Source organism: Emys orbicularis, chromosome 1, assembly GCF_028017835.1.
Source record: "Emys orbicularis isolate rEmyOrb1 chromosome 1, rEmyOrb1.hap1, whole genome shotgun sequence".
NCBI lineage: Eukaryota > Metazoa > Chordata > Testudines > Emydidae > Emys > Emys orbicularis.
In genome coordinates this window covers 76,675,772-76,701,311 of record NC_088683.1, presented here as the reverse complement: position 1 = coordinate 76,701,311, position 25,540 = coordinate 76,675,772, and the positions used below count along the sequence as shown (strand labels likewise).

Sequence of the window (25,540 nt, the reverse complement as noted above, 5' to 3'; positions counted from 1 at the left end):
TCCAAATACCGGCCGGAGCCACGCGGGGATGGGGGAAGAGAAGCCCTGGATGGGGCTGGAGCCACGTGGGGGGAGGGAGTGGGGGTGGAGGAGAAGCCCGGACCCCGGCAGGAGCTGCACTGGGGGAGGGGAGGAGAAGCCCGGACCCCGGCAGGAGCTGCACTGGGGGGGGGGGAGGAGAAGCCTGGACCCCAGCAGGAGCTGCACTGGGGGGGGGGGAGAGGAGCCACACTGGGGCAGGGAGGAGAAGCCCTGGACCCTGGCAGAAGATGTGGGGTTGAAGTCCCTGTCTCGGGAGCCCCAGCCACCCTAGTGGCAAAAGTTGCAGGGCTGAAGCCCTGCCCCCACTCTGTGTGGAGCTGGCCTGAGCCCCTCTCTCCCATCCCCCCTGTGGAGCTGGGACTGTGCGCTTCCGCAGGGAGGATAGGAGCCTCATCTCATGGTAAGGGGTCCGGGGCCAGGTTGGATAAGGGGTGGGGGCAGTCAGGGGACAGGGAGCAGGGTGGGTTGGATAGGGGGTGGGATCCCAGGGGAGGTGGTTGGGGGCAGGTGGTCTCTGGAGGGGGCAATCAGGGAGCAGGGGGGGTTAGATGGGGCATGGGAGTCCCAGGATCTGTCAGGGGGCGGGGGGTGGATAGGGGTCAGGGCAGTCAGGGGACAGGCAGCAAGGAGGGTCCTGGGGGCGCAGTTAGGGTGGGGGGGTCTCTGGAGGGAGTGGTCAGGGGACAAGGAGCTGGGGGGGTTGGATGAGCTGGGAGTTCTGGGGGGGGCTGTCAGGAGGCAGGGGTGTGGAGAGGGGTTGGGGGAGGCAGGGAGTGTTGTATGGGTCGGGAGTTCTGGGGGTCCTGTCAGGAGCGGGGAGTGGTTGGATAGCCGTGGGTGTGGATAAGGGTTGGGGCAATCAGGGGACAAGGAGCAGGGAGGGTTGGGAGTTCTGAGGGGGGCAGTCAGGGGGCGGGAAGTAGGAGGGAGTGGATGGGGGGCAGGGTGGGGACGGGGCTCCCTGGGTGCACACTCTAATGAAATGGACTGCACACGCCTATGCTTTCTGAACAATACTTCAGTGTTAGGCTGATGCTGTGGAATCTCTACCTTTTAGATGTTCTTTTCAAGTATGGCATGGTACTTCCAGGAGTGACATGGTGGTCCACACATTCACAGCTTGTCTTCACTGTATTGTTAGCTCAAATTAGTACACTCAAGTTACTCTATTCGAGCCAGGCTAGCTCCAGAGAGAATAATCATGCTGAAGCTACACAGGCAGCTGATGAGGAGTTGTAACTCGAGCTGCTATATTCCCACTTCATTACTAGCTTCAGCAGCACTTGAGCTTCAACACATCCTCATCTACCCTGCCCTCCAGGCTGGGTAGCTAGAGGTTAAAGCACCACCAATTAGCTCAAGCTAGATATGTGTGTGGACGGACAGGAGTTGGACTAGGGGCAAAACCTGAGGTACAGCTCAAACTAACAATGCAGTGAAGACAAGCCATCAGAGATTTGCAGGTAAGGAGACCATCTGGGTTAGCCATGAGCAACATGGAGGAGGAATTAATTCAGTCAGTCCCTTCACTAAACATTGGAAGCAAGTGAAATGTAAAAAGAAGCATTATACATAATATTTTTATTATAAATTTAATTAATTTAGACTTGGAACTGCCTATTTCTTTGTACTTACTTTTTTGTGACATGGGACAAAAACTCTTCTGTTTAACAGCTCCATACAGTAAGTGCAGTTATCTTCAGTACAATTTCTTACTGGCCTCCTGGTTGTTACATCAACTGATTTCTCAATTTCCCAACTTTTAATAAATGCTTCAATTTCTTCCATATTTGTAATTATAGTCCTATTTTGCATCTTGAGGTCATCAACTGGGTCTCCATTACACACACCTTAAAACAGTCCATCATATTTAGTGAATAAATATAGTACATTTGTTCTTCAATTAAAGAAAAGTGCAAATGATAAAGTAATGTTAACATTGGATCAAATCCATTTGTAAACGATTTTATTTGCAACAGCCTACTGCATTTGCAAAAGTTAGAATTTCCTAAATATGGTTTTAATTTTTATTGGGCACACTGTCAATTCAACAATATTTTAGCTAGACAGACAGATCATACAGTTCAATTAAAAACTCTCTCAGATGTGGATTAACTGAAAATAACTGGTACTAAAATATGTCAGAGGCAGAATGGCAAACTCTCTCAGATTGTGCCAGATTCTGACACCCTTACTCACATTGAGTAGGACCTAATTCCACAAGTTCAATTATTAATTTAAATAAGAGTGCTTATGCAAATAACAGCTCACTGTGACAGACTGCAATATCCTGGACAAACCTTCTTGAATTAAGTTTAATATCTTTGGAATTCATTGTATTAAAAATGCAAATATGTACTATTGTGGGATTGCATGGAACTTTTTTTAGCAGGAAGACAGGATTAATGCAATCTCTGGGAGATATGAGGAACTTCAAAGCACACTTTGGGAAATGCATATAAAGTGGATTTCCTAGGAAATACTTGGGGGTGAGGGGAATGCAAATACCCACTTCAGATCCATGCTTTTGAAGCTATGCCCTGGAGAGAAAAACCAATTGTTGCTAATTACCTGCTCCTGGCAATCCCAGATCAAAGATCCTTAAACTGTATAAAGGGTGAACTAAACATATCATGAGTGTGCTAGTTCTGAGCTGAGGCTCTTATGAACTTGTCACCACAAGAGACCCCTTTGGGAAGGTTTGAAGAGTCACTTGCCAGAACCCATATGGAAGACGGGGGTTGGGAGGGGCGGAATCTCTGATAAGTTTATTAGCATGTGTATAGGTTCTTTTATTGTTTTAATATGTTTTTCTGTAGTGCTTTTACACTAAGAATAAACTAGGCTTGCATAGGAAGTGCTGTGTGGTAACTTAGAACTGTGGATAGGTACATTGTTAACCCTCTGAATAGAAAGTAAGCAGGCTTGCTTAGGCAGTGTCTCTTGCTGGGAATAATGCAGGGTACTGTCCAGCCTGCAGATACCCCGGTCAGAAGGGAGACAGATAGGTGACTCCACCCAAGAGAGGCAACGGCCAGGTACTCCAGAAGCCTGAGAATGGGAGCTCTTGCTGTACCACTAAGGGGAAACACAGGTGCCCTGAACTGTGGCACTCACCATGGGCAGAAAAGAGCTCATAATCTGGCACAGTATTTGGATTTATCTCAACATTGCTAAACGCTATCGTTATCAAAAGTAATTTTTAAAAAATTGAATAAATTGCCTTCTTTACCACAAATACTTGTGTTACTTGATTTCTCAGTGCAGAAAGATGCATCTAACATTTTAAAAATTAACGTTCCCTATTCTCTTATGAATTTGGTATTGTACTGAGAGATAACAGATGCAATTTCCATACTCAAAGACAGGTATTTAGAAATCACTGAAATATCTTCCTACAAATATATATTATACAAAGTCAACAATAAAATGGTAGAATTCGAATCTTTATGGATGGAGTTTGATTTAGCAAATAAGTAGCAGAGTTCTCTACAGCCAAGGTGACACTGAATATTTTTGATTGGGAAATGGGCAGCTGGGGTTCCTATCTATTTTTTTTGTTTCCTTTTCTTCCCAGGCCATAGAGCACTTTTTAATTTCCTCTTGAGTTATTATGGACTTTAAATTTGTGTTTACGTGTTTTTTAAGTCCTGGTAGGCATGATTTGTGTCTTGAGATCTTCCTGATGTGTCTGGATGTAAAACAAATTTGTCATTATGGTGCAATTACAATAGCTGGATGATTTCATTGTCAAACTCTACAAATTTTGCTTCATACAATTTAAACACCAAAGTCTCATTTAAAATGTGATTTAACGTGCATGTATGTTGATGATAAACAAAGTCCAAATTACCCACTATATAGATTATTTCCACACCATAAACTTCACAAGTTTGTATTTATAGGTGATATACACGGGAGTTTTGCCATTGACTGCAGTGAAACCAGGACTTCACATGTTCTTTCCTTCAGGTAATAGGGTTCCCTATAACTCTCTTCTTGACCCCGACTACTCAGCACCTCCACCTCAACCCCCATGGCAGTAAGGTTTGTGATATGGTGTCCCCTACTGTCATTGCCTACCTATGCGGACAAAGGTCACATCATGAAGGGGCAACCCACACTAATCAATGCTGAAATTAATTGATGCTTGGAAGAATCATAGTGTGTGGTGTGGCAGATTACTGGGCCATCTGTCTTCAACCCTCTCCCTCCCAAGTCATGAATCCATATCATCATGCAGCTCCTAGGGGAGGTTTTCATGGGATTGGAAGAAAGGTAAAGCATGAACCAAAGCCAGCACTTCCCATCTCCCCTGGATTTACAGCTTTTTGCTCTTCTCAGCCCATGGGTGAGCTTTTGGCTTTAAGTACTTGATTTGCTTAGACATGGGGCGGCAGGTATGTATACTTTTTGGTGGTGCCCAGAATGGGTCCAAGTCCCCCCCCTCCCACACACACACACCTGCCTAAGGGTCTGGGAGGGAGTTTGGGTGCGGGAGAGGTGAGGGGTCTGGGAGGGAGTTTGGGTGCGGGAGAGGTGAGGGGTCAGGTTCTGGGAGGGAGTTTGGGTACGGGGTATGGGCTGCGGCAGAGGGTTGGGGTGCAGGAGGGGGCGGGCTCTGGGAAGGAGTTTGGGTGCAGGAGAGGGTGCGGGGGGTGGGATCTGGGAGGGAGTTTGGGTGCGGACTCTGGGCTGGGACATGGGGTTGGGGTGTGGGAGAGGGTGAGGGGTGCGGCACTTATCTTGGGCAGCTCCCAAACGACCTGCGCACCCCTCTGGCAGCGGCTCCTAGGTAGGAGGCCAGAGGGGTGTCCCTGCGTGCCGCTGCCTGCAGGCACCGCCCATACAGCTCCCATTGGCCGCAGTTCCCGGTCAATGGGAGCTGCGCAGTCGGCACTCGGGGCGGGGCAGTGCTCGGAGACACCCCCCCGTCCTCCAAGGCCGCAGGGACATGCCAGCCGCTTTTGGGAGTGGCACGGAGCGAGGCCGGGCAGGAAGCCACCTTAGCCCTGCTGCGCTGCTGGTGATGGCAGGGTGGGCGGGGACCCCCGGACCCCTTTAAATTGCCTGGGGGTGGCAGGCGGGGCTGGGAGACGCTCTGGAGGAGGCGCGTGGGAGCCCTGAATATTCCTGGAGCCTGGGCAGCACAGGCCCATATAACTTGCCGCCACTGGCTTAGGCTATATATTTTATCTGGTGGAATTAACATTGGCCTGTTATTTTGAAATTAATTCTTTTAAAAATAATAAAATAATTTGAAGTTTAACTCATGAATTTTATTTGTATAGAGCAGTAATTGTTAAATTACATTGTGACTGATATTAAAATACCTCTTTACACTTAGGATTATAATGTTATCTTGTCAGTTTGAATTTGACTACAAATCGCTAAAGGGAAGAGGAAAGCTTTTAAAACTGATCTGTGACGCCAAATCGGAAAATAAGAATTGAAAAAAAAAAAAAAAAAAAAAAAGAAAGAAAAGCTATATTATTCAAAACTGTTCCTGCGATTTTCTGCACTAGCAACTGTTAATTATTAGTTCTTCAAAGATTGAGGAACAGAGTATCCTCACTCTTAGAACACTTTTGCTCTAACCACAGGATCCCAGTTTTAATAAGTATTTCTCCAGCAGCTGTTGAATATTGATGTGGAAGCACAAACATATTACACTCTGCAGAAGTTATATCCAAATTAAATGTGTTATACGGTCGAGTTGCTGTATCAAGTCAATAACAATTTTATAGGTCACATTAGTTATGAATCTTTATTTTTTGTTCTCTTCCCTATTAAATCTGTTGATGTGCCTCTTATGTCGAAGAACATGGTAAGACATCAATTTAGGGATGCACTCAGTACCTCATGAGGCACCAACACCATGCCACAGATAGTTTTACCATGGTTATTTTTTCCCCCTTGCATTGCTCTTTTTTCCTATGGCTTTTCTTTCTGAGGACTGAAAACCAAAAAGCCCTGTCCATAAGCAGAAACAGTTGTGGATTAAGGAACCGTAGCAGGCCTGGATCTGGCTCCTGTATCTACAAGGGAAACAGCTCCTTAGCCAAACCCACAGATTTGGTAATTGCTCCCATCATCCCAGGGCTAGGCCATTCCTTCCTTTACAGTGGATGGGGGAGAAAGCCTTTCAGAAATTAGTATCCCTTTGCAAAGCCCACTGAATGCACTACCTCCACCTCAACTCATTCCTTGGCGGTTTCTTCTGAGCACAAAATTTGGCTCCTTTTGCTCAGTGGATTTCATTAATATTTTTACATGCAGCCAGCGCTTTTGATGTGTGCACTTCAAATAGAGATAAATATATAAAATGTAGTGATAATTATTTACCCTGATATTATTTAAACAGGTGCTTTGAAACACAAGTAACATTCATTGATAGATGGATCCAATCCTGGGAGCCCAGATCAGGTAGAATTTTCATTACAATTAATGAGAGTTTCATATCTGAAGGACTTTAAGAGAACAGATAATGGCTGATAAATCTTGATTGACAGCAGCATTAAGAAGTGGGGTATTTTACAACTTTTAAGTGAGAGAAGACTAAAAAAATAAAAAACTTTAGTGAAAAAAATATAATACAAACAAAGATTAATAGAGAAGATAATCTTACCACAAAGTCCTTCTGTCTTGGTAGATGTGTTAGAATGTAAGCCATATTGTATATCTATAATGCCTGTAACGTGAGCCCACTTAATGCTAATGCCAGCAGGTGTGTTAATGACGTACATGGCACCAGTATCCTGAATACATAGTCCATGTTTTGAGAAAGGTAATGGTTGAATTACAGAATCCACTACTACCTAAATAAACCAAATATATTTTTTAATGAACAGCAGAATTCCAGAAACACATTTAATGAAATAGCAAATAGCATTTGTATTTTATTGTTTTAGATTGTTTCCATCATATTTATCAGAGGTAGTCAGGGTGTGCAAATCATGGCGTTTCTAATCAACCTCTGACCATCTCCTATAATCGCAAAGAAAGTAGGCAATGAGAGAAAATGATGAAGGAAGAATCTTTTGTAATTGTGAAAACAGGAAATCTTGCTTGTTCCCATACCCAACTGCCCAAATAAGAAACTCATCCTGCTTTCTTCGTTTTTTCTCTCTTTCTATCTATTATTGACTGGCAGGGAGATAATGGATTAAACGTAGAACTGGAGATCAGAAACTCAACAAGTCTAGGAACAGTTCTTATTCTGGTTCCATTTTGAACATCTAATATGAATGTGTTTTGCAGAGTTTCCACCAAATATGATCAAATCCCTGGTGCTTCTTCAAAAGTCTGTGAAACTGGGCCAAATGTTGGTTTTGTAAACCAACCAAAAACTAATAAATTTTTCTTGGTTTGGGGTTTTATCACAAAAGATTCCCACAGCTTTGCTTAGGGTCTTAGTTCAATATCCATCTGAAAGATAGTAATTCCATCATCACAGTGTCCCCTAAAACCATGCTGAGGAACTATGCTACCTAGAGAATGACAAACACCACTTCCAGCAATAAAGAGGAGAGGCAGCTGACCTCAGTGCTATAGGAGATCAAGAATGAAAGAAGAGCGGGAAGAAATTGGTAGATTTAATGATTTTTTTTTTTCTAAATCATTCATGAAAGAGGGATAACTGGAAGCCCGACAGCATATTTTATACAAAAAAAATTATAAAATAATGCTGTTGTTCCTCTTGTAGTACAACAAGGAGAGGATGGAGCTGTACCACAGGAGTAACCCTGTTCCTACACTTTATAAACTGTAAAGACTGGTTTACTGCATGCTAGAACAGAGTAGCGCTGTGTAAATTACCCTTTAAATACACATATGCTGAATATTAACAATTATTCTCACCTTTCTTGCCAAGCGGTTGATGAGTACTTTATTTGTAGGTGTTGTTACATTTAATTTCTTAAAACAGAGCCCTGAAGTGCCTCCAGGTGAAACCTTGTAAGAAAAATGCCAAAGTAAGAGTTTGGGGGATGGGTGAATATTACAGATAGTATTTATTTTAGCGTGTACAAGAAGTAAATAACAAGTGGTATACTTAAAAATTAACAAAATACTCACTAGTTTTCTTATTGAATTTGCACTCTGAAAAACATTTAAAAAGTAGATTAGAAATGCAGGGATATTAGTAACCTTCCTCCTGTTTTGCTATGACAAATTATTAGTCATTTTCAACACTGAGGGTCCTTCTCCTGCTATCTTAATGCTAGCTAAACTTTCACTAAACATGAGAACATATACTTCCCTGTTAGTCCCAAAGCATATGTTTATTAATATGGTGCATGCCTCTGTGTGTTTGCTTATTTGCTATGGAGTTAGAGCCAAAGAGCCTATTAGGGGAATCAAGCAGGAAAGACAACATCACGACCTAGATAAAGAGCATTCCAACACTCAGACACAATTGCCAGCTTCACAGTAGTGAAGAGACAACTCCTCGGTCCCAATGCTGGTGACATAGCTATTTTGCCAAGGCTGAGAAGAGAGATCTCCATGGGAACACTTAATAATTACAGGACCCCAGGCCTAGAAAAGGGATGGGAGGTTGAGTATGTGGCCAGAGGCTGCCCAGGGTGTGTCAGTGAGATCAGACAGACAGGCCTGGTCTACACTTCAAAATGTAGATCAACCTAGCTACATCGCTCAGGGCTGCAAAAAATTTCATATCCTGGGTGTTGTAGTTAGGTCAACCTAAACCCTGGTGTACATGTGGCTATGTCAATGCCTCTTGGAAAGAAGGATTAACTACATCAGTGGAAAATACCCTTCCGTCAATGTAAAAAGCCTCTATGCTACAGTACCACCGTAGCACAGCTGTAACTCTGTAGCTGTGCCACTGCAGTGGCTGTAGTGTAGAAATGGCCAGAGTGAGAAGCTGAAACTGCAGCAAGGGCCATCTCCTTTGCACAGCCCAAAGATGGAGGTAACTGGGCTAGCTGAAACACACAAGGCCTGCAAGGAAAGATTAAGAGTAAGGTAAAAGTAAATATGCACGTAGGCCTTTATTTTTTTATCCTTCACTCTACATGCTTTGTACCTTTGGGTGAATGATAAATAATGCTTTGTTTTGAAGAAGCTGTTTTTGAGTCACTTTAACCTAGAGGCTGCTCTAGCTATATGCAGATTAGGCAGCTGACGAGAGCAACTGATTTCTGAGGGCAAGATTTCTGTAGACTTGCCCCAGTACCCTCCACAGGGAACAGTAATGTAATGGTGGATGAGTCTGGCAGTGCTGCCAGCGGGCAGGAGAGGCCCCCAACCAGGGCTACAAGAAGCAGGAAGTGGCACCCAGCCAGGATGCCAGGGAAGTGCTCTCGCCCCCCTACCCAGCTACTCAGTGCAGGTAACATCACCGCCATGTTTCAGAGATGCTCCTGATGGCACCACAGAAGCTGATGGGGCTTCAGCCACAAGCACAGCGACCTGCCTGGCTCCATGTCAAATGCCCAGCCCTTACCTGCCACTCTGAGACTGCCCGTGCCCCAGCCACCACTGCTGCACTGGGCTCACTCAGCGGCCATGCTTCAACTCCACTGTATCCAGGTTCTGGTGGAGGAGTTGCCACCAGAAAGCTACAAGCCCAACAGCAATGAGCTCACCCAGGAAGGCACAGGGAGGAGGACTAGGGTGTGCAGGGATTGTTGGGAGTCTCGGGGGTGCAGGCTCTGGGTTGCTGGGGGTGTGTGCAGGAGACTGGGCAACAGACTGGCAGTGTGAGGACTGAGGTGCGGGACTGGGCTGAGCAAGCAGGGGCCCAGATGCCGAGAATCCCACTCTGTCCACTGGGAAGAAGCCCACCACCCACTATGTGAGAGGATCGGCACCTCCAGGCTGGGTGACAAGGAGTTTACACTGCCCATTCACTGGAGCCCTACAGGCTGGGAGATGCCCCCTGCTGGTGTCCAGATCCTGTTGTGGATGAGCTGAGCAGCTCCAGGGTAAGGAGCTGCTGCTATCCAGGGGGCCAGGACTCCCTTTCCTCTCGAGCACCAGGCAGCTGGTGCCAATCTTCTTGGAAAGGGCCATTGGGAAGGGCAGACCTGGCTGGGGGTATTGCCCAGCCAGTGAGCGGGTCTCAGCTGTTTGCAGGGCCTAGGGCAGAAGACAAGGGGATGTTCATCCCGGCCTGTCCCGGCTCAACCTGCCTGGGTGTCAGACTGTTCCCTCAATCTGTCAGCAGGGCCCAGCAGCCTCTGCAGCCCCAGGCTAGGGGCTACTCCATCAGCCCCTGCCCCAGCTGCGCACAGTTCGGAGGTGGCAGTGGTAGGGCCTGGGACAAGGGAGGTGCAAGGGGCCTGTCACAAATTTCTAAGGGAATAGGAATGGGGTGGCACACTGAAGTTTTTCCTTGGCAGCACACTGTCTTGAGCAGCCTCTGCTTTAACCACCTCACTGGTCACAGGTCCCCCGGAGTGAGAGGGTTTATAGGTGCCAAACCAAGCTGGGCCTGTCACATTGGGAAACAGGGTGCTGACACCAAGAGAGCCAGATTGGACCATGTGTTTCTACCCAGAGCGAGGTGTGGAAAGCCAGGCTTGTCACGTGAGGGCTGCACTTGAGAGGCATCTAAAGGGGTCTAAGGTACAGTTCACACAATAACTAGGACCCCTTATCAAATTACAGTAATCACCTAAAACACTGCTGTAGTAATATCATAAAATTTAGTGTTTTGGGTCCCAATCCTACAAAATATTTGCTAATGTAGCCCATGTGGACTTTGCCCATTTGCCCCTGTGCACTCCCAATGAAATCAGCCATACAGGCGCAGGGTTCCACAAGGGCTATCCCAATGCAGGACTGGGGCCCTGGGCCATTACTACAGTGCACTGTAGGCATTTATTGTCTAAGGATAAGGATTGCAAGATTTGGCCTCAATTTATTTATGAGAAAAATGTGACCTTGAGTATTTTTTCTTGTGAAACTCATTTTAATATAATCAAATATTTTGTGACTCTCCCTCTCACACAAACCACCCACACAATGATCTTAATTCACCCGTGAGTTTTACCAAGTTTCACCAGCCTTGCAGAAAGTCAACCCTGAGAGAGGTAGCATTGGTGCAAGTCCCCCCAACACCCGCACCCAGCCAGTGCAGTTCCAGAAGTGTGAGGGGAGGTGGAGGCTTTAAGCATATCACTCGGGCATCCACTGCCCGAGGAGGACTATTGTGGAGATCCTGCTGCAACTTGAAGCTAGCATCACAAGCAAAATCCCTGGAGGAAGCCAGTGATATGGGCATCTCTTGCCTTCCTCTCATGGGACTGAATTCCCCTGGGGTGCAACTGTTACAGGCTAGTGGAAGGGGATATACAATTTGCACTTCCCTTCACCACCTCAGTTGAACTATGCTGATTTACCCTTTGAGGATCTAGTACACTCAGTTGAATATCTAACAATAAGAAAGAAAACTACAGTTTCATTTCCTTGTAACAAATACAACAATTTCTAGTTACCCTGAGGTCTGTTTCATTTCCCAAGAGGTACAATAAAACATGTGCTTTGAAATATAAATAACTTACAATTTTTAAAATGGCTATCACTGTTAACTGGATGTTAATTCATGTTGTGCCTTTGCACACACGTACCAAAATAATTCAACATTACTAAGGTTATTGAGGAAGTGATAGCATGCAAACATCTTACCCGATTAGTGGGACACTTTTCAATATGAGCAACAATTATTTCTCCTGGGAGCTTGACTAAAATGTAGGAAGCCATATTATAGAGGGCTATGTTATTTCCATCAAATGTAATAATGCTCAGTTCAGACAGTACAGAACATTGACCTAAAAAAGAACTGACATTTAATGAGGGTACCACAAAACTGACCACTACAAATTTCTTTAAATCTTCTATTTTTGGCAATAATTGCCTCTTCTGTAAAAACAAAAACCCACCACTGTTAGCTGGAATTGCTGTGCACAGTGCATTGAGCCAAGAGGAGAAGGAAGTACCTTATGTTGTTCAACAGCAACAGCTCTGGCCAGTTAAGGAGTGCGCTGGATACAGGGACAGATCCTCAGCAGTTGCAAATTGTCATCACTCCGTTGAAGTGAATGGAGTAATGACAATTTACATGAAATGAGGGTCTGTTCCATGGGTCAAAAGGGAGACTCAATCATTCTTCTACAACTGAAAAGGCAGTGGCTGCAACATGGAGGTCTCAAGAATGTCATACATCTTTATGACTATCTATATTTTAATACTCACCTTTGCTACACCCTAAAAAAATAAAATAAAATTGGAGCGTCTATTGCCAGAATTAGGGCCTGATGCAACACTCTTTAAATTAAATGACATATCTATTGAGGTCAAGGCCTAAAGTTCCAGTTAGAGTTGAGTGAAATTGGAATTTCCGTCCCGCAGGAAATTCTGATATTTCAACATTTTTCTTTTGGGAAAAAAGCTGATATTCTAACACTTTTCATGGAAGGGAAATTTCAATATAGAAATGTTAAAATGCTTCATTTCAATATTTTCAGTCAGAATGTTCTGACATTCCCAAAATCAAAAGGTTTCATTCTGATTTGTTGGTTGAAGTAACCTGAGACATTTCATTATTAAACTGTATTTTCCTACTGTGGCACATTGTCTCATGGGAGTTGTAGTTCTGGAGCCTGATTTACAACGCAGTATATTTAAAAATATTATATTTAAAAATCTGTATGTTAAACTCCAAAGGAAAAAAAAATCAAATTAAGCAAAGTAATCTGTAAAAATAATGCTGATTTATTCTTTGCCACAAAATATTAATCTCTCCCCAATTTATTTATTTTATTTTAAGAAAAGGCTTTTCTGTTGTATTTTTACTGTGGTATTGCACGCCGCATGGGCATTAATGGATTTAATAACAGGAGTACTTGTGGCACCTTAGAGACTAACAAATTTAGGTGCCACAAGTACTCCTGTTATTTTTGCGGATACAGACTAACACGGCTGCTACTCTGAAACCTGTCATTAATGGATTTAGTTTCTCAATATTCCTGAGAAGTATGAAATTCCCAAGTATTTTGCCCTAAATTCACACAGAAAATCTGTGGCAAAACTAGGAATAGAAACCATGTATTCCGAGTCTCAGGCCAGTGCATTAACCACAAGACAATCCTTCCTCTTGAATTTATAATCCTTAATTTATAATTTTTGATGTTTACATAATCAAGTTTTAATCTTTCACATTTGCGAACGTAACAAACAATATAATGACTTACAAGGACATTCCCATTCTGGACAACAGCTATCACTGTTAATTTGAACTGGCATTCCTCGAAAACCACAGTCAGGTTTTTCCACGTTCTTATGGCAGTTCCTTGAAACGTTATACAACATCCATCCCATATTAATGCATACATACTGGCTACATCTGTCTACAGGTTCAATGTATCTTGGCTGTTATGTAGAAAGGAAAAATAGGAATGAGCATTGCAGTCTGTATATTCAAAAATTAAATTCAGAGACACGGACAAGAATATTCTTACACCACATGAGTTTAGCTGCAACATGAGCTCCCTGCAGCTTTTGCTTTTGAACATCCAATTGCACACAGAGACCTATCCATGCCCATTCAAGGTTAAAGAGGTCAACTGGATGCACTAGATAGGTCTCCATCTAGCACCCATGAATCCACCAAGTTAATATGCTGCATGCTCCTAGGCTAGAAAGGAAACAGACTCCCAATACTTTTCTCCCACATCCCCCAGGACACTCAGTGGTAAATTAGCCACTGGGCCAATGAGGCCCCTGCCCAGGGACCCCAACCCACTCCGCCCACCCGGTGCTCCTGCCAGGGTGCAGGATTGGGACACGGGGGCTTGCCCTGCTCCACCCTCCCACCCAGTGCTCCTGCCAAGGAGCAGGGTCGGGGCACGGGAGCTTGCCCCCCTCTGCCCACCTGGTGCACCTGCCAGGGAGCGGGGGAAGCCTCCGCACCCCGACCCAGCTCCCTGGCAGGAGTTCCCCCCGTGTCCCGACCCCATTTCCCCAGTAGGAGTGCTGGGGGAGTGCGGGGGGACTGCAAGCAGAAGGGGTAGGGAGGGGCCCCCACTTACTCTGGCCCAGGGCCCCACAAACCCCTAATCTGCCTCTGAGGACACTGAGCAGGACAAGGCAGAAATTTGCCATAGTGCCCAAATACATAAACAAATAAATTAAAGATAACCAAAAAGAACAAACAACAATAAAATCAACAAAAACACAGAATTCCAATTAATCCTCGAAACTGTGACATGGTCATGGATCTTTTGCTAAAATTGGGAAAAGGGCTCTATCATTTGAAGACAGAGTAACTGAAGATGTTGGAGGCACTTTATTCTCTTGTGGCTCCTCGTATTTGTTCCAATAACCTCAGGAAAACAGATTATTCGCCTATCAATGTATTTCCAGGGGTCTGCTTTCATACACCCACAGCACTGGGTACATATATACATACACACACACACCTCTCACTGGAGCATAGGTGCTGGAACTAGAGGTGGGGGCAGGGGTGCTGCAGCACCCCCTGGCTTGAAGTGGTTTCCATTATATACAGGGTTTACAGTTTGGTTCAATGGCTCTCAGCACCCCCAGTATACAAGTTGTTCCAGTACCACTGCACTGGAGCCCTGTAGAAAGCATTGGCTATTGAGGCCAGATGCACACTTGCTCACAGTAACCAGTGTTCATGCCCACAAGCATATAAGGAGACTTAACCCTGCTTTGTTCCTCAGTAACTTCCACTAATTTAAATTCCATAGACTCCAAAGAAGTAGGGAGGGAAGGTGAGCTGTGCCCATCTCTGCAGGAAATAATTTCAAAGAACTCCATGTCTCAGTAGGGGCACACAGCTCCAATGGCCAAAGTTTTCTAGTGTTTCAGCCAATTTGTGGAGTACACAAGTGCACCCAAGAGTGTGGAGGTGCAGGCAATCTTCAAAGAAAAATAAAGAGCCAATATAAAGGCCAAACAAAGAGAGAAAAATGAAAGATATTTTATCCAATTTAAAACTTCTCCCATCCCAGTTGGTAGAGAAAAAGCAGATTAAAAAGCAATATACACAGAGTGTACAGTGGGCAGATAAAATTGATCATACCATACAGTCTGAGGAAGATGACATCAGTGTATGTATCATTGTGCCATATGAAGCATGGTCAGCTGTAACTGTCATCATCATGTCTGTGTCTGTCAGTGAAGTTTGCGTTTCCACAGGTTCTGTAGTAGAAGACAGCACCTTTGCATAACTGAAATGAGATGAAGCTGTTACAGTGGTGCTCTGTGATTCTCCAATCCCCACTTGCTCTGGTTCTGTTAGATTATAGTAAGGTTTGATTGTTCTTTGTGGTGGAATTCTGGACCAATCTGATAGCGGTACATCTGTGACTTCAGAAATAGAGACAGATTTTCCTGAAGTTATGCTGCTTTGACTGGGCAAGGAAGTAGTCTGAACAGAAGAGAACGTCGAGTGTAGCAGTGAAGATTTCTCAGTAGTTGTAGATTTTGTCTTAGTAATATTTCTTTGTACATGTGAAGTCTGACTACTTTCTCTAGTGTCTGCAGTTCTCCCAATGGAGGTTGCATATTTAAGTTCTGAAGCTGCAGAAGGTGTAATCTTCAGCTCCGAGAATGCAGTCATGGCACCAGTTGTTTTCATGACTATAGTTTTTATCATTTCTTTAGTACTCAGTGAAACTGGGGAATGTGCAGATGTCAGTAAAGTCTTAGGTGAAGGATACATAGGTGTTTTAGAGGTAGCAGGAATTGGCACTGAACTAGAGGCTGTGTAAAGCTCAATATGAGTAACAGAAGATTCAGTGGTTTTTGCAGTAACACTAGGGGCTATGGTGGCAGCAGGAGTAACTAATAAAGTTACTGAAGGACTAACTGATGTTTTCATAGTGACATAAGTTGGCACTAAGGATGTAGTACTCAAAGCTGTGCTCATGGTCAGTGCTGCCGATGGCACTGTGGAGTGAGTGACTATTTCAGTGGGTACAAAAGTTCTTGTTTCATATTCTGTGGAAGGACTTGATGATGATATATTTGTTCCTAATGATACAGTAGATACATGGGAGGTCTCTGAAGAGGGTGAAGATGTAGTAGTGAATATACTGGAATAGCTTTCCAAAGTGACTTTCGGAGTTTTAGAAGTTAATAAATGTGGTAGTGCAAATGACGTTTTAGGCACTGCTGAAGGACTTATGTAAATGTTTGTGCCTAAAGTTAATGTAGCAATACCCGAGGGAGAGGTTGCCAGTTCTGTATGTGGGCTTTTTGAGGTTTCTTGTGTACCCATGGATACAATGGGTGACTGGGTAAGAGTTACATTTGATATCAAAGCAGATGTCCTGTTTACTGTGGGAATCACTGAAGAACTTGTTGTATGGGATGTCATGGCAGAGGCTTGTGAAACAGATGGTCTTGCTGATGACAACAACATTGTAAGTAATGTGGATGGACTAGTAAAAGACAATATAGCTCCTGATAGTTCTCTAGAAGTTAGAGAAGTGTCAGTACTTCGTACCACAGAGGCAGTTTTGAATTCTGAATGTGGACTGATAGGGTACTCTGTTATTTTTGAAGTGGTTCTTGCCATTTGATAAGTAGCTAATGTGGCATTTATGGGAAATACAGGTGTACTGAAAGGGAAGGCTGTAGAACTAATGGATGCAGTCAACCTTTTAGAAATAGTCGATATTGGAAATGCATCAGTGTGTAGTGCATATTTACTTTCTGTTGAGATTGTACTTGTTACAGATACCTCAGAGATTTGAGGAGTGGCTAGAATAGATACTGAAGTAGTGGAAGGTTCTAAGAAGAGACTCTTTGAGACAACTGTGACTTCTCTCGTTGCTTTGGGCTTGGGGGATGTAATTGGAGGAGGCACTAATGTAGACACTGTGTGTGTTACAAGAGGACTCAAAGAAGACCACGTTGTTCTCATGGTTGTAGGGATTTGAGAAGCAACTGGAGATGAAGTTTCAGTCATTATAGGTGGAATAGTGGAAACAGTGTCTGTGCTTAATGGAACTATATGTTTGGAGGGAGTCACTGAAATGTCCATTGAAGATAAAAATGTAGGTAGTGAAGTTCTAGTTAAAGAACTGGTTGTTCTTAAAGATGATGAAGTAGTTTGGGAGGTGGGTGGAGTTGCCACCAAGTATGAAGCTGTGATTAACTGAGGAGGACTAGTTTCAAAGCTAGTAAATCTAGAAGTAGCCATGGGAGTTTGAAAAACAGTTGAAGTTGGGGCATAAACAGAAGCTGGGTGAACTATAGGTTGAACCATAGTAGACCTGGTTCTTTCAGTCATAGTAGATAGTGGTGAAGTAGATGCAGTTAATATTAATTGTGAGCTTGTAAAGAATGTGGGACTTGAAAAAGATGTTCTTCCAGTTAATGAAGCAGATGAAGGAAATTCTGTGGATGTTTGTGGCAGTTGTGAATGGCTTGTGGAAGGTCTTCTGGTTCCCCAGATCCTTGTAGGTACTTCAGTAGTGACAAAGGCTGGTCCAGGAGATAAACTTGCTAATGCTGTGGAAGAGGATGCAGTTCCCGTTTCAAGTGAAAATGGTGTTACCACTAAGGAAGTGGGCACTGGTAATGTAGAATGTCTAGGAACAGGACTTGCAGTTAGCAGAGTAAAAGAAGGTGTTGATGGAACTGCCATAGTAATGGGTGAGGTTATAAACACTGTCGGACTTACAGTAGGGGATGTTTTTAATGTCGCTGCTGATGTCTGAAGAGTAGCTGGAAAATCTGTTGAAGATACGGGCTTGGGCAGTACAGACAGGCTTGCTGTGCTGTGGGTTACTTTGGAAGACTGCATTGTACTTGAAACAGGTAATGAATAAGTTAAATAAGTAGTTGTATGAGGTGATGCCAGTGAATGAAAGTCTGACAAAGTTTCTGCTGTAGTGTTTGCTCCTCTTAAAGTTGCGTCTATCTTTGTGGTTATTTTGGTAGTTACAATTGTATGACTAGGCTCAGCTTCAGCTTCTGCAGTAACAAATATAGGGGGCAGCTGAGGAAATCTCTCTGTAGTAACAATTGTAGGAGAGATTAATGCAGTGGGCCTTGTCCTCTGGGTTTTTGTTCCAGCTGCCAGCTCTGTAGGTGTCACAGGTATGCCTGGAAAAAAAACATATATTTCACTGTTATTCTGTATTAAAGAAAGAGCAAAACAGCAACATCTATCAGTCACTGGGTACCAATCTAAATATAAACCAGCCTATTCTTAGACAGCTTAAATTCCCTGAAAAGATAACCACAGTATGCCCCCAAAGACATTGTTTCAGGATATCTGCAGACTCTAGAGGACAACTCAACATTAGCTGCACACAACTCACATTTGTAAGGTTTTCTTCACAAACCAAAAAGCTAGGTTTTTTATTATATGGTAATTTAAAGCTTTTATTCTGGAGCACAATTCTGCAGCAAGGAGTGAATTCTGTAGCAAATTCTGCAAACACAGAATAGTAGAATATTTGGGACCTTAGATTAAAAAAATACAGTTTTCTTTTCTATTTTTGGACAGTAATGCACTATAATAGATTACTTTGTATTAGTAATTATTAAACATCATATAACTAGTTTAAAAATACAAAATACTGAGACTATTTTAAAATGAAAGAAAAATAACTATAATGCTTAGTCACCGCATTATCCACAAATAAAGGAATGATGTGATAGCCACATGCCGGCAGTTAAGCATCCAGGACACTGGGCTATTTAAATTCCCCCTCCCTTCAAAAAATGTAGCCAAAGATGCAGGGAGGTTGGCAGTGAGGTACAAGAGGTCATGGTAAAAACACGGGATCGATGTATAACTGGGGCAGAGTTGGGCTGAGCCTTTAACAAGAACAAGACGTCTCAATTTAATACAATGGAAGTGATAGAAGAGAAACTGAATTTGTGTTCAACACAGTCAGATGTGGAGGATGATTTTAGCAGCTGTATTCTAGATGGACTGGAGTGGAGTGATGCACGTATCAGGGAGGCCAGGGCGAAGGAGGTAGCACTTTTGCAGGAAGCATAAAAAAAACTTGTGCAGCCACTGCCTGTACAGCATGCATATCCCTCTTCTTCTCCCTCTTTCTGTATATGGGCTTTATTTTCTAGGGCTTTCAATCTGGTTGTTACAGCCTGACACCCCAATATTCACCACTGTCATGTAATTAGGATATGTCTTATACAAAATATGCCTTGTGAGGTGTCATTCTAAAAGTCTTGATCTGCTAGACAGTAATATCTCGTAGGATTGTATGTGCTATTGTAATTTGTGAAGTTAAGCTATGTATGTGTTGCTGAAACATGTCCTGAGGTTGAAAACACCCACAAGCAGCCTTTCAGGTACGACAGTAAAAAGGCCAAACAATTTTGATGGCTTATTGAGGAAATGCACACAAGCACAAGGATTACCCCAGGAACTGTGTACAACAGAAACCTCTCAGAGATAGCACTACCCAATGGGAACTGTTTGACCCCAGTCACAGCAAAAGAGCTTCCAGCAAGTGGGGAGAAGATATAAAAGGGGGAAAATGACATTGGGGGGGACCTCACTCTCCCTACAACAACACACCTGGAAACACCTGAGGAACAAAGGCTGAACTGTGGGAAGTGATGGTCCCAGGCTAGAAGGATTTTTAGCCTGTGTATGAAAACCTGGGAAAGCCAAGGCAACTTGTGCCTTAAGAATCTGCCAGCCTATTTGTCACTCAGAGTAAGAATATGCTAATTAATACCTTACCTATCTGGTGTGTTAAGCTCAGTTTGCGGTTTTTGTTTATTTACTAAGGTAATCTGCTTTGATCTGTTTGCTATCCCTTATAACCACTTAAAATTTAACTTTTGTAGTTAAACTTATTTCTTGTTTATAACATAACCCAGTTTGTGCAATTCATATCTGGGGGGGGCAAGAAGCTGTGCACATCTCTCTCCACATTGAGGGAGAGGGCGAATTTTTATGAGCTTGCGCTGTGCAGATCTTTCTATACAGTGCAAGACAGTATTATTTTGGGTTTATCTCCCCAAACGGGTGTGCACATTAGTGCTGGGTGAGTCCTCTCACACAGAACTGACTTCAGTCTGTGTCTACAGCTGGGTGTGGCCCTGTGTGTGTGTGCTGCAAAAGGCAGGAGAGCTTAATTCAGCAAAACAGGGAGAGGGAATCCAGGCTGGTGGAGCAGGAGAGGCTCAGTGAAACCCCAGTACATTAGGTGGCATCCCGGACGCGGGGGGTCCAACCTATCACACTGGTCGTGAGCACAAAATAAATTATATAATAAAAAACTTTACTGGTAACTGCAGAAAGTACTTACAGTCTTCTGGATAAACACATTTAAGTGTCACCTCATCAAGGATCATATTTTTAGGACAATATGGTAAGCATCCTTCAACCCTTTAATAAAACCCCCCAAAAAAATCACATTAGAAAAAATGGCAAATCTACAATATCTTAGTTCAGTTTGACAAAATGACAGTTTTTAAGGTTCCTTTTTTTGACCCTGCCACACAGAGAATCCTGAGACCCCTCCATTAGTTTACACACACACACACACACACACACACACACACACACACACACACACACACACACACACTCACTCTTCTGAAATCCTGATGCAGCCAGTAGGAGATTGACAAGGAGTCATTCCACATTCATGCTGATGGACCATTACCCACAGATAAACAAACATATATCATGTAAAATCATCTAATGGACATGTGCACACTTGATTTTACAAGGCACAAGAGGCCAATTCAACCCTGTTATAACTCCACTGAAGTGAACTTTTTGTTGTAAAGATTAGTATATATTATAATATATTATTAAAAATGATAGCGTATACATTCTATATAATAGTATTATATTGGAGATATATAGTTTATTTGGACTTACGGTGGAAGAAATTTACATTCTACTCCTTCAGGATCACTACATGTTTTAAAACAGGGGCTAGCACAAGGTTCATATCTCCATTCACACATCCTCCTATAAGGCACTGATGCATGGAGATCTGAGAAAGAAGGAAAGCATGGTATTTATAGATTGATAGTCTTTTCTATGATGTATATTACAGTAATAGCAAGTTGATAGTAGAAATGAAGTACAGACTCCCAAAAACTTCCAAATCAATAACAGTGTTTTTATAAGTGAGTATTTAAACCAAGGAGTCCTAGAAAGTTTAAAAATATTGGAGTATTAAAGGAAAAAGGACATATACCCAAATGTGCTGTTGATTTCAGGAACAACACTACTGCCTCGCCCAGCAAACAGAAAAAATATCTATAGCTCACTAAACAATATATGAACTTTTGTCTGCTTGTTATAACACACCAAATTCATTTCCAAATAAAAAAAAAATAGGGCTCTCAAGAGATTCGAATGTCCTTCATACTTCAGCCACTACTCCAGAGGACATGCATCCATGCTGATGACAGGTTCTGCTCAATAACGATTCAAAACAGTGCAGACCAATGCATGTTCATTTTCATCATCTGAGTCAGATGTCACCAGTAGAAGAATAATTTTCTTTTTTGGTGATTTGGGTTCTGTAGTTTCTACATCAGAGTGTTACTCTTTTAACACATCTGAAATCATGCTCCATGCCTTGTCCCTCTCAGATTTTGGAAGGCACTTCAGATTCTTAAATCTTGGGTCGAATGCTGTAGCTATCTTTAGAAATCTCACATTAGTGCCTTCTTTGCATTTTGTCAAATTTGCAGAGAAAGTGTTCTTAAAATGAACAACATGTGCTGGGTCATCATCCAAGACTGCTATAACATGAAATATATGGCATGATGTGGGTAAAACTGAGCAGGATGCAGACAATTCTCCCCCCAAGGAGTACAGTCACAAACTGAATTAACGCATTATTTTTTTAACAAGCGTCATCAGCATGGAAGCATATCCTCTGGAATGGTGGCCAAAGCATGAAGGGGGCATATGAATGTTTTGCCTATCTTGCACGTAAATACCTTGCAATGTCAGATGCAAAAGTGCCATGCGAATGCCTGTTCTCACTTTCTGGTTACATTGTTTCAAAGATTCATAGACTCTAGGACTGGAAGGGACCTCGAGAGGTCATCGAGTCCAGTCCCCTGCCCTCATGGCAGGACCAAATACTGTCTAGACCATCCCTGATAGACATTTATCTAACCTACTCCTAAATATCTCCAGAGATGGAGATTCCACAACCTCCCTAGGCAGTTTATTCCAATGTTTAACCACCCTGACAGTTAGGAACTTTTTCCTAATGTCCAACCTAAACCTCCCTTGCTGCAGTTTAAGCCCATTGCTTCTTGTTCTATCCTTAAAGGCTAAGATGAACAAGCTTTCTCCCACCTCCTTATGACACCCTTTTAGATACCTGAAAACTGCTATCATGTCCCCTCTCAGTCTTCTCTTTTCCAAACTAAACAAACCCAATTCTTTCAGCCTTCCTTCATAGGTCATGTTCTCGAGACCTTTAATCATTCTTGTTGCTCTTCTCTGGACCCTCTCCAATTTCTCCACATCTCTCTTGAAATGCGGTGCCCAGAACTGGACACAATACTCCAGCTGAGGCCTAACCAGCGCAGAGTAGAGCGGAAGAATGATTTCTCATGTCTTGCTTACAACACACCTGTTTATGCATCCCAGAATCACGTTTGCTTTTTTTGCAGCAGCATCACACTGTTGACTCATATTTAGCTTGTAGTCCACTATAACCCCTAGATCCCTTTCTGCCATACTCCTTCCTAGACAGTCTCTTCCCATTCTGTATGTGTGAAACTGATTGTTCCTTCCTAAGTAGAGCATTTTGCATTTGTCTTTATTAAACTTCATCCTGTTTACCTCAGACCATTTCTCCAATTTGTCCAGATCATTTTGAATTATGACCCTATCCTCCAAAGCAGTTGCAATCCCTCCCAATTTGGTATCATCTGCAAACTTAATAAGCGTATACTTTCTATGCCAATATCTAAGTCATTGATGAAGATATTGAACAAAGCCTGTCCCAAAACAGACCCCTGCGGAACCCCACTCGTTATACCTTTCCAGCAGGATTGGGAACCATTAATAACTACTCTCGGAGTACGGTTATCCAGCCAGTTATGCACCCATCTTATAGTAGCCCCATCTAAGTTGTATTTGCCTAGTTTATCGATAAGAATATCATGCAAGACCGTATCAAATGCCTTACTAAAGTCTAGGTATACCACATCCACAGCTTCTCCCTTATCCACAAGACTCATTATCCTATCAAAGTAAGCTATCAGATTGGTTTGACATGATTTGTTCTTTACAAATCCATGCTGGCTATTCCCTATCACCTTACCACCTTCCAAGTGTTTGCAGATGATTTCCTTAATTACTTGCTCCATTATCTTCCCTGGCACGGAAGTTAAACTAACTGGTCTGTAGTTTCCTGGGTTGTTTTTATTTCCCTTTTTGTAGATGGGCACTATGTTTGCCCTTTTCCAGTCTTCTGGAATCTCTCCTGTCTCCCATGATTTTCCAAAGATAATAGCTACAGGCTCAGATACCTCCTCTGTTAGCTCCTTGAGTATTCTAGGATGCATTTCATCAGGCCCTGGTGACTTGCAGGCATCTAACTTTTCTAAGAGATTTTTAACTTGTTCTTTTTTTATTTTCTCTTCTAAACCTACACCCTTTCCCATTAGCATTCACTATGTTAGGCATTCCTTCAGACTTCTCGGTGAAGACCGAAACAAAGAAGTCACTAAGCATATCTGCCATTTCCAAGTTTCCTGTTACTGTTTCTCCCTCCTCACTGAGCAGTGGCCCTACCCTGTCTTTGGACTTCCTCTTGCTTCTAATGTATTGATAAAAAGTCTTCTTGTTTCCCTTTATTCCTGTAGCTAGTTTGAGCTCATTTTGTGCCTTTGTCTTTCTAATCTTGCCCCTGCATTCCTGTGCTGTTTGCCTATATTCATCCTTTGTAATTTGTCCTAGTTTCCATTTTTTATATGACTCCTTTTTATTTTTTAGATCATGCAAGATCTCGTGGTTAAGCCAAGGTGGTCTTTTGCCACACTTTCTATCTTTCCTACCCAGTGGAATAGCTTGCTTTTGAGCCCTTAATAGTGTCCCTTTGAAAAACTGCCAACTCTCCTCAGTTGTTTTTCCCCTCAGTCTTGATTCCCATGGGACCTTACCTATCAGTAAATAAGAAGTGGGCAGTGTTATCTGCTGTAAATGTAAACAGACTTGTTTGTCTTAGCGGTTGGCTGAACAAGAAGTAGGACTGAGTGGACTTGTAGGCTCTAAAGTTTTACATTGTTTTGTTTTTGAGTGCAGTTATGTAACAAAAAAAAATCTACATTTGTAAATTGCACTTTCACGATAAAGCGATTGCACTACAGTACTTGTACAAGGTGAACTGAAAAATACTATCTTTTGTTTATAATTTTACAGTGCAAATATTTGTAATAAAAATAATAATATAAAGTGAGCACTAAACACTTTGTATTCTGTGTTATAACTGAAGTCAATATATTTGAAAATGTAGAAAAACATCCACAAATATTTAATACATTTCAAATGGGATTCTATTGTTTAACAGTGGGATTAATTGTGATTAATTTTTTTAATCATGATTAATTTTTTTGAGTTAATCACATGAGTTAACTGCGATTAATCAACAGCCCTATAAAAAATAATTACATATTTGACTGTGAGTTATGCTGTCAAGGCAATATTCATGACCTCAAAAATAGGAAATCAATAACATCTGGACACAGAGGGGAATAAACACAAAAACAAATAGGGGAAATCAGTACAAATATTTGCTACTATTGATGAAGATGATGCACTCATGTGTACCCCTCTTAAGACAACTAGAACAGAATTGTACAGTATTCTTTGGGATCGTGTACAACTTACCTTCAATGCTAAAGCTACTTGTACGTTTGAATTCTTCTGAATCATCATACTTTGACACTTTAATGCCAGAAGCTGTCAATATAATGAAAAAGCCTTTCTTGTTGTGAAGTTCAAACGCGCTATAATCTGGAACCCAGAGGCCTTGATGGTGGAAAAATGTAGCTCTTCTACGAAATGAAGAATTTGCTGCCCACTGTTCCAAAGTAACAGTTTCATTGTCATGGACATACAGGAAATAGTTTGGTCTTTCAGCAGACTCAAGGGAAACAAGAGACAGAGCTGTCACAAACAAAATACAAAGCAATCAGGAGTAGGCTATCACACCAGAGAACCAGAGGCTATGGACTACACATTAGCTATTGAGTAGTTTATGTCAAAACTAGTGCTCTTCACAAAAATTCTCCCATTTTTCTGTAGAAAATAGCAATGCTGACCCATAATTCAATTCAGATAAAAATCTGAAAATTCAGCTACATATAGAGCTGACTGAAAAAGTGAAATTCCTTTTTGAGAAAAAGTGTTGTCCCAAAGTGAGATGAGACATTAAAAAACATGCAAGTTTTCACAAAATGGGATTTCAAGAAAAATTTTATTTTGGGAAAACCTAAACAGGATTTTTCTGCCTCC

At 42.5% G+C, this 25,540-nt stretch overlaps 1 protein-coding gene across 1 annotated transcript in view; it reads right to left on the bottom strand.

Moving 5' to 3' along the window:
• OTOGL (otogelin like) overlaps window positions 1-25,540 on the bottom strand; it is a 144,567-nt gene that overhangs the window by 30,708 nt on the left and 88,319 nt on the right. The window contains exons 33-42 of the mRNA XM_065403324.1: window positions 24,914-25,192; window positions 20,924-21,041; window positions 20,343-20,422; window positions 15,119-18,153; window positions 13,263-13,440; window positions 11,698-11,840; window positions 8,119-8,142; window positions 7,903-7,995; window positions 6,671-6,860; window positions 1,678-1,892 (exon numbers count right to left, since the gene is read on the bottom strand). Coding sequence (XP_065259396.1) covers window positions 1,678-1,892; window positions 6,671-6,860; window positions 7,903-7,995; window positions 8,119-8,142; window positions 11,698-11,840; window positions 13,263-13,440; window positions 15,119-18,153; window positions 20,343-20,422; window positions 20,924-21,041; window positions 24,914-25,192 — 4,355 coding nt within the window. The remainder of the gene's footprint in view (window positions 1-1,677; window positions 1,893-6,670; window positions 6,861-7,902; window positions 7,996-8,118; window positions 8,143-11,697; window positions 11,841-13,262; window positions 13,441-15,118; window positions 18,154-20,342; window positions 20,423-20,923; window positions 21,042-24,913; window positions 25,193-25,540) is intronic.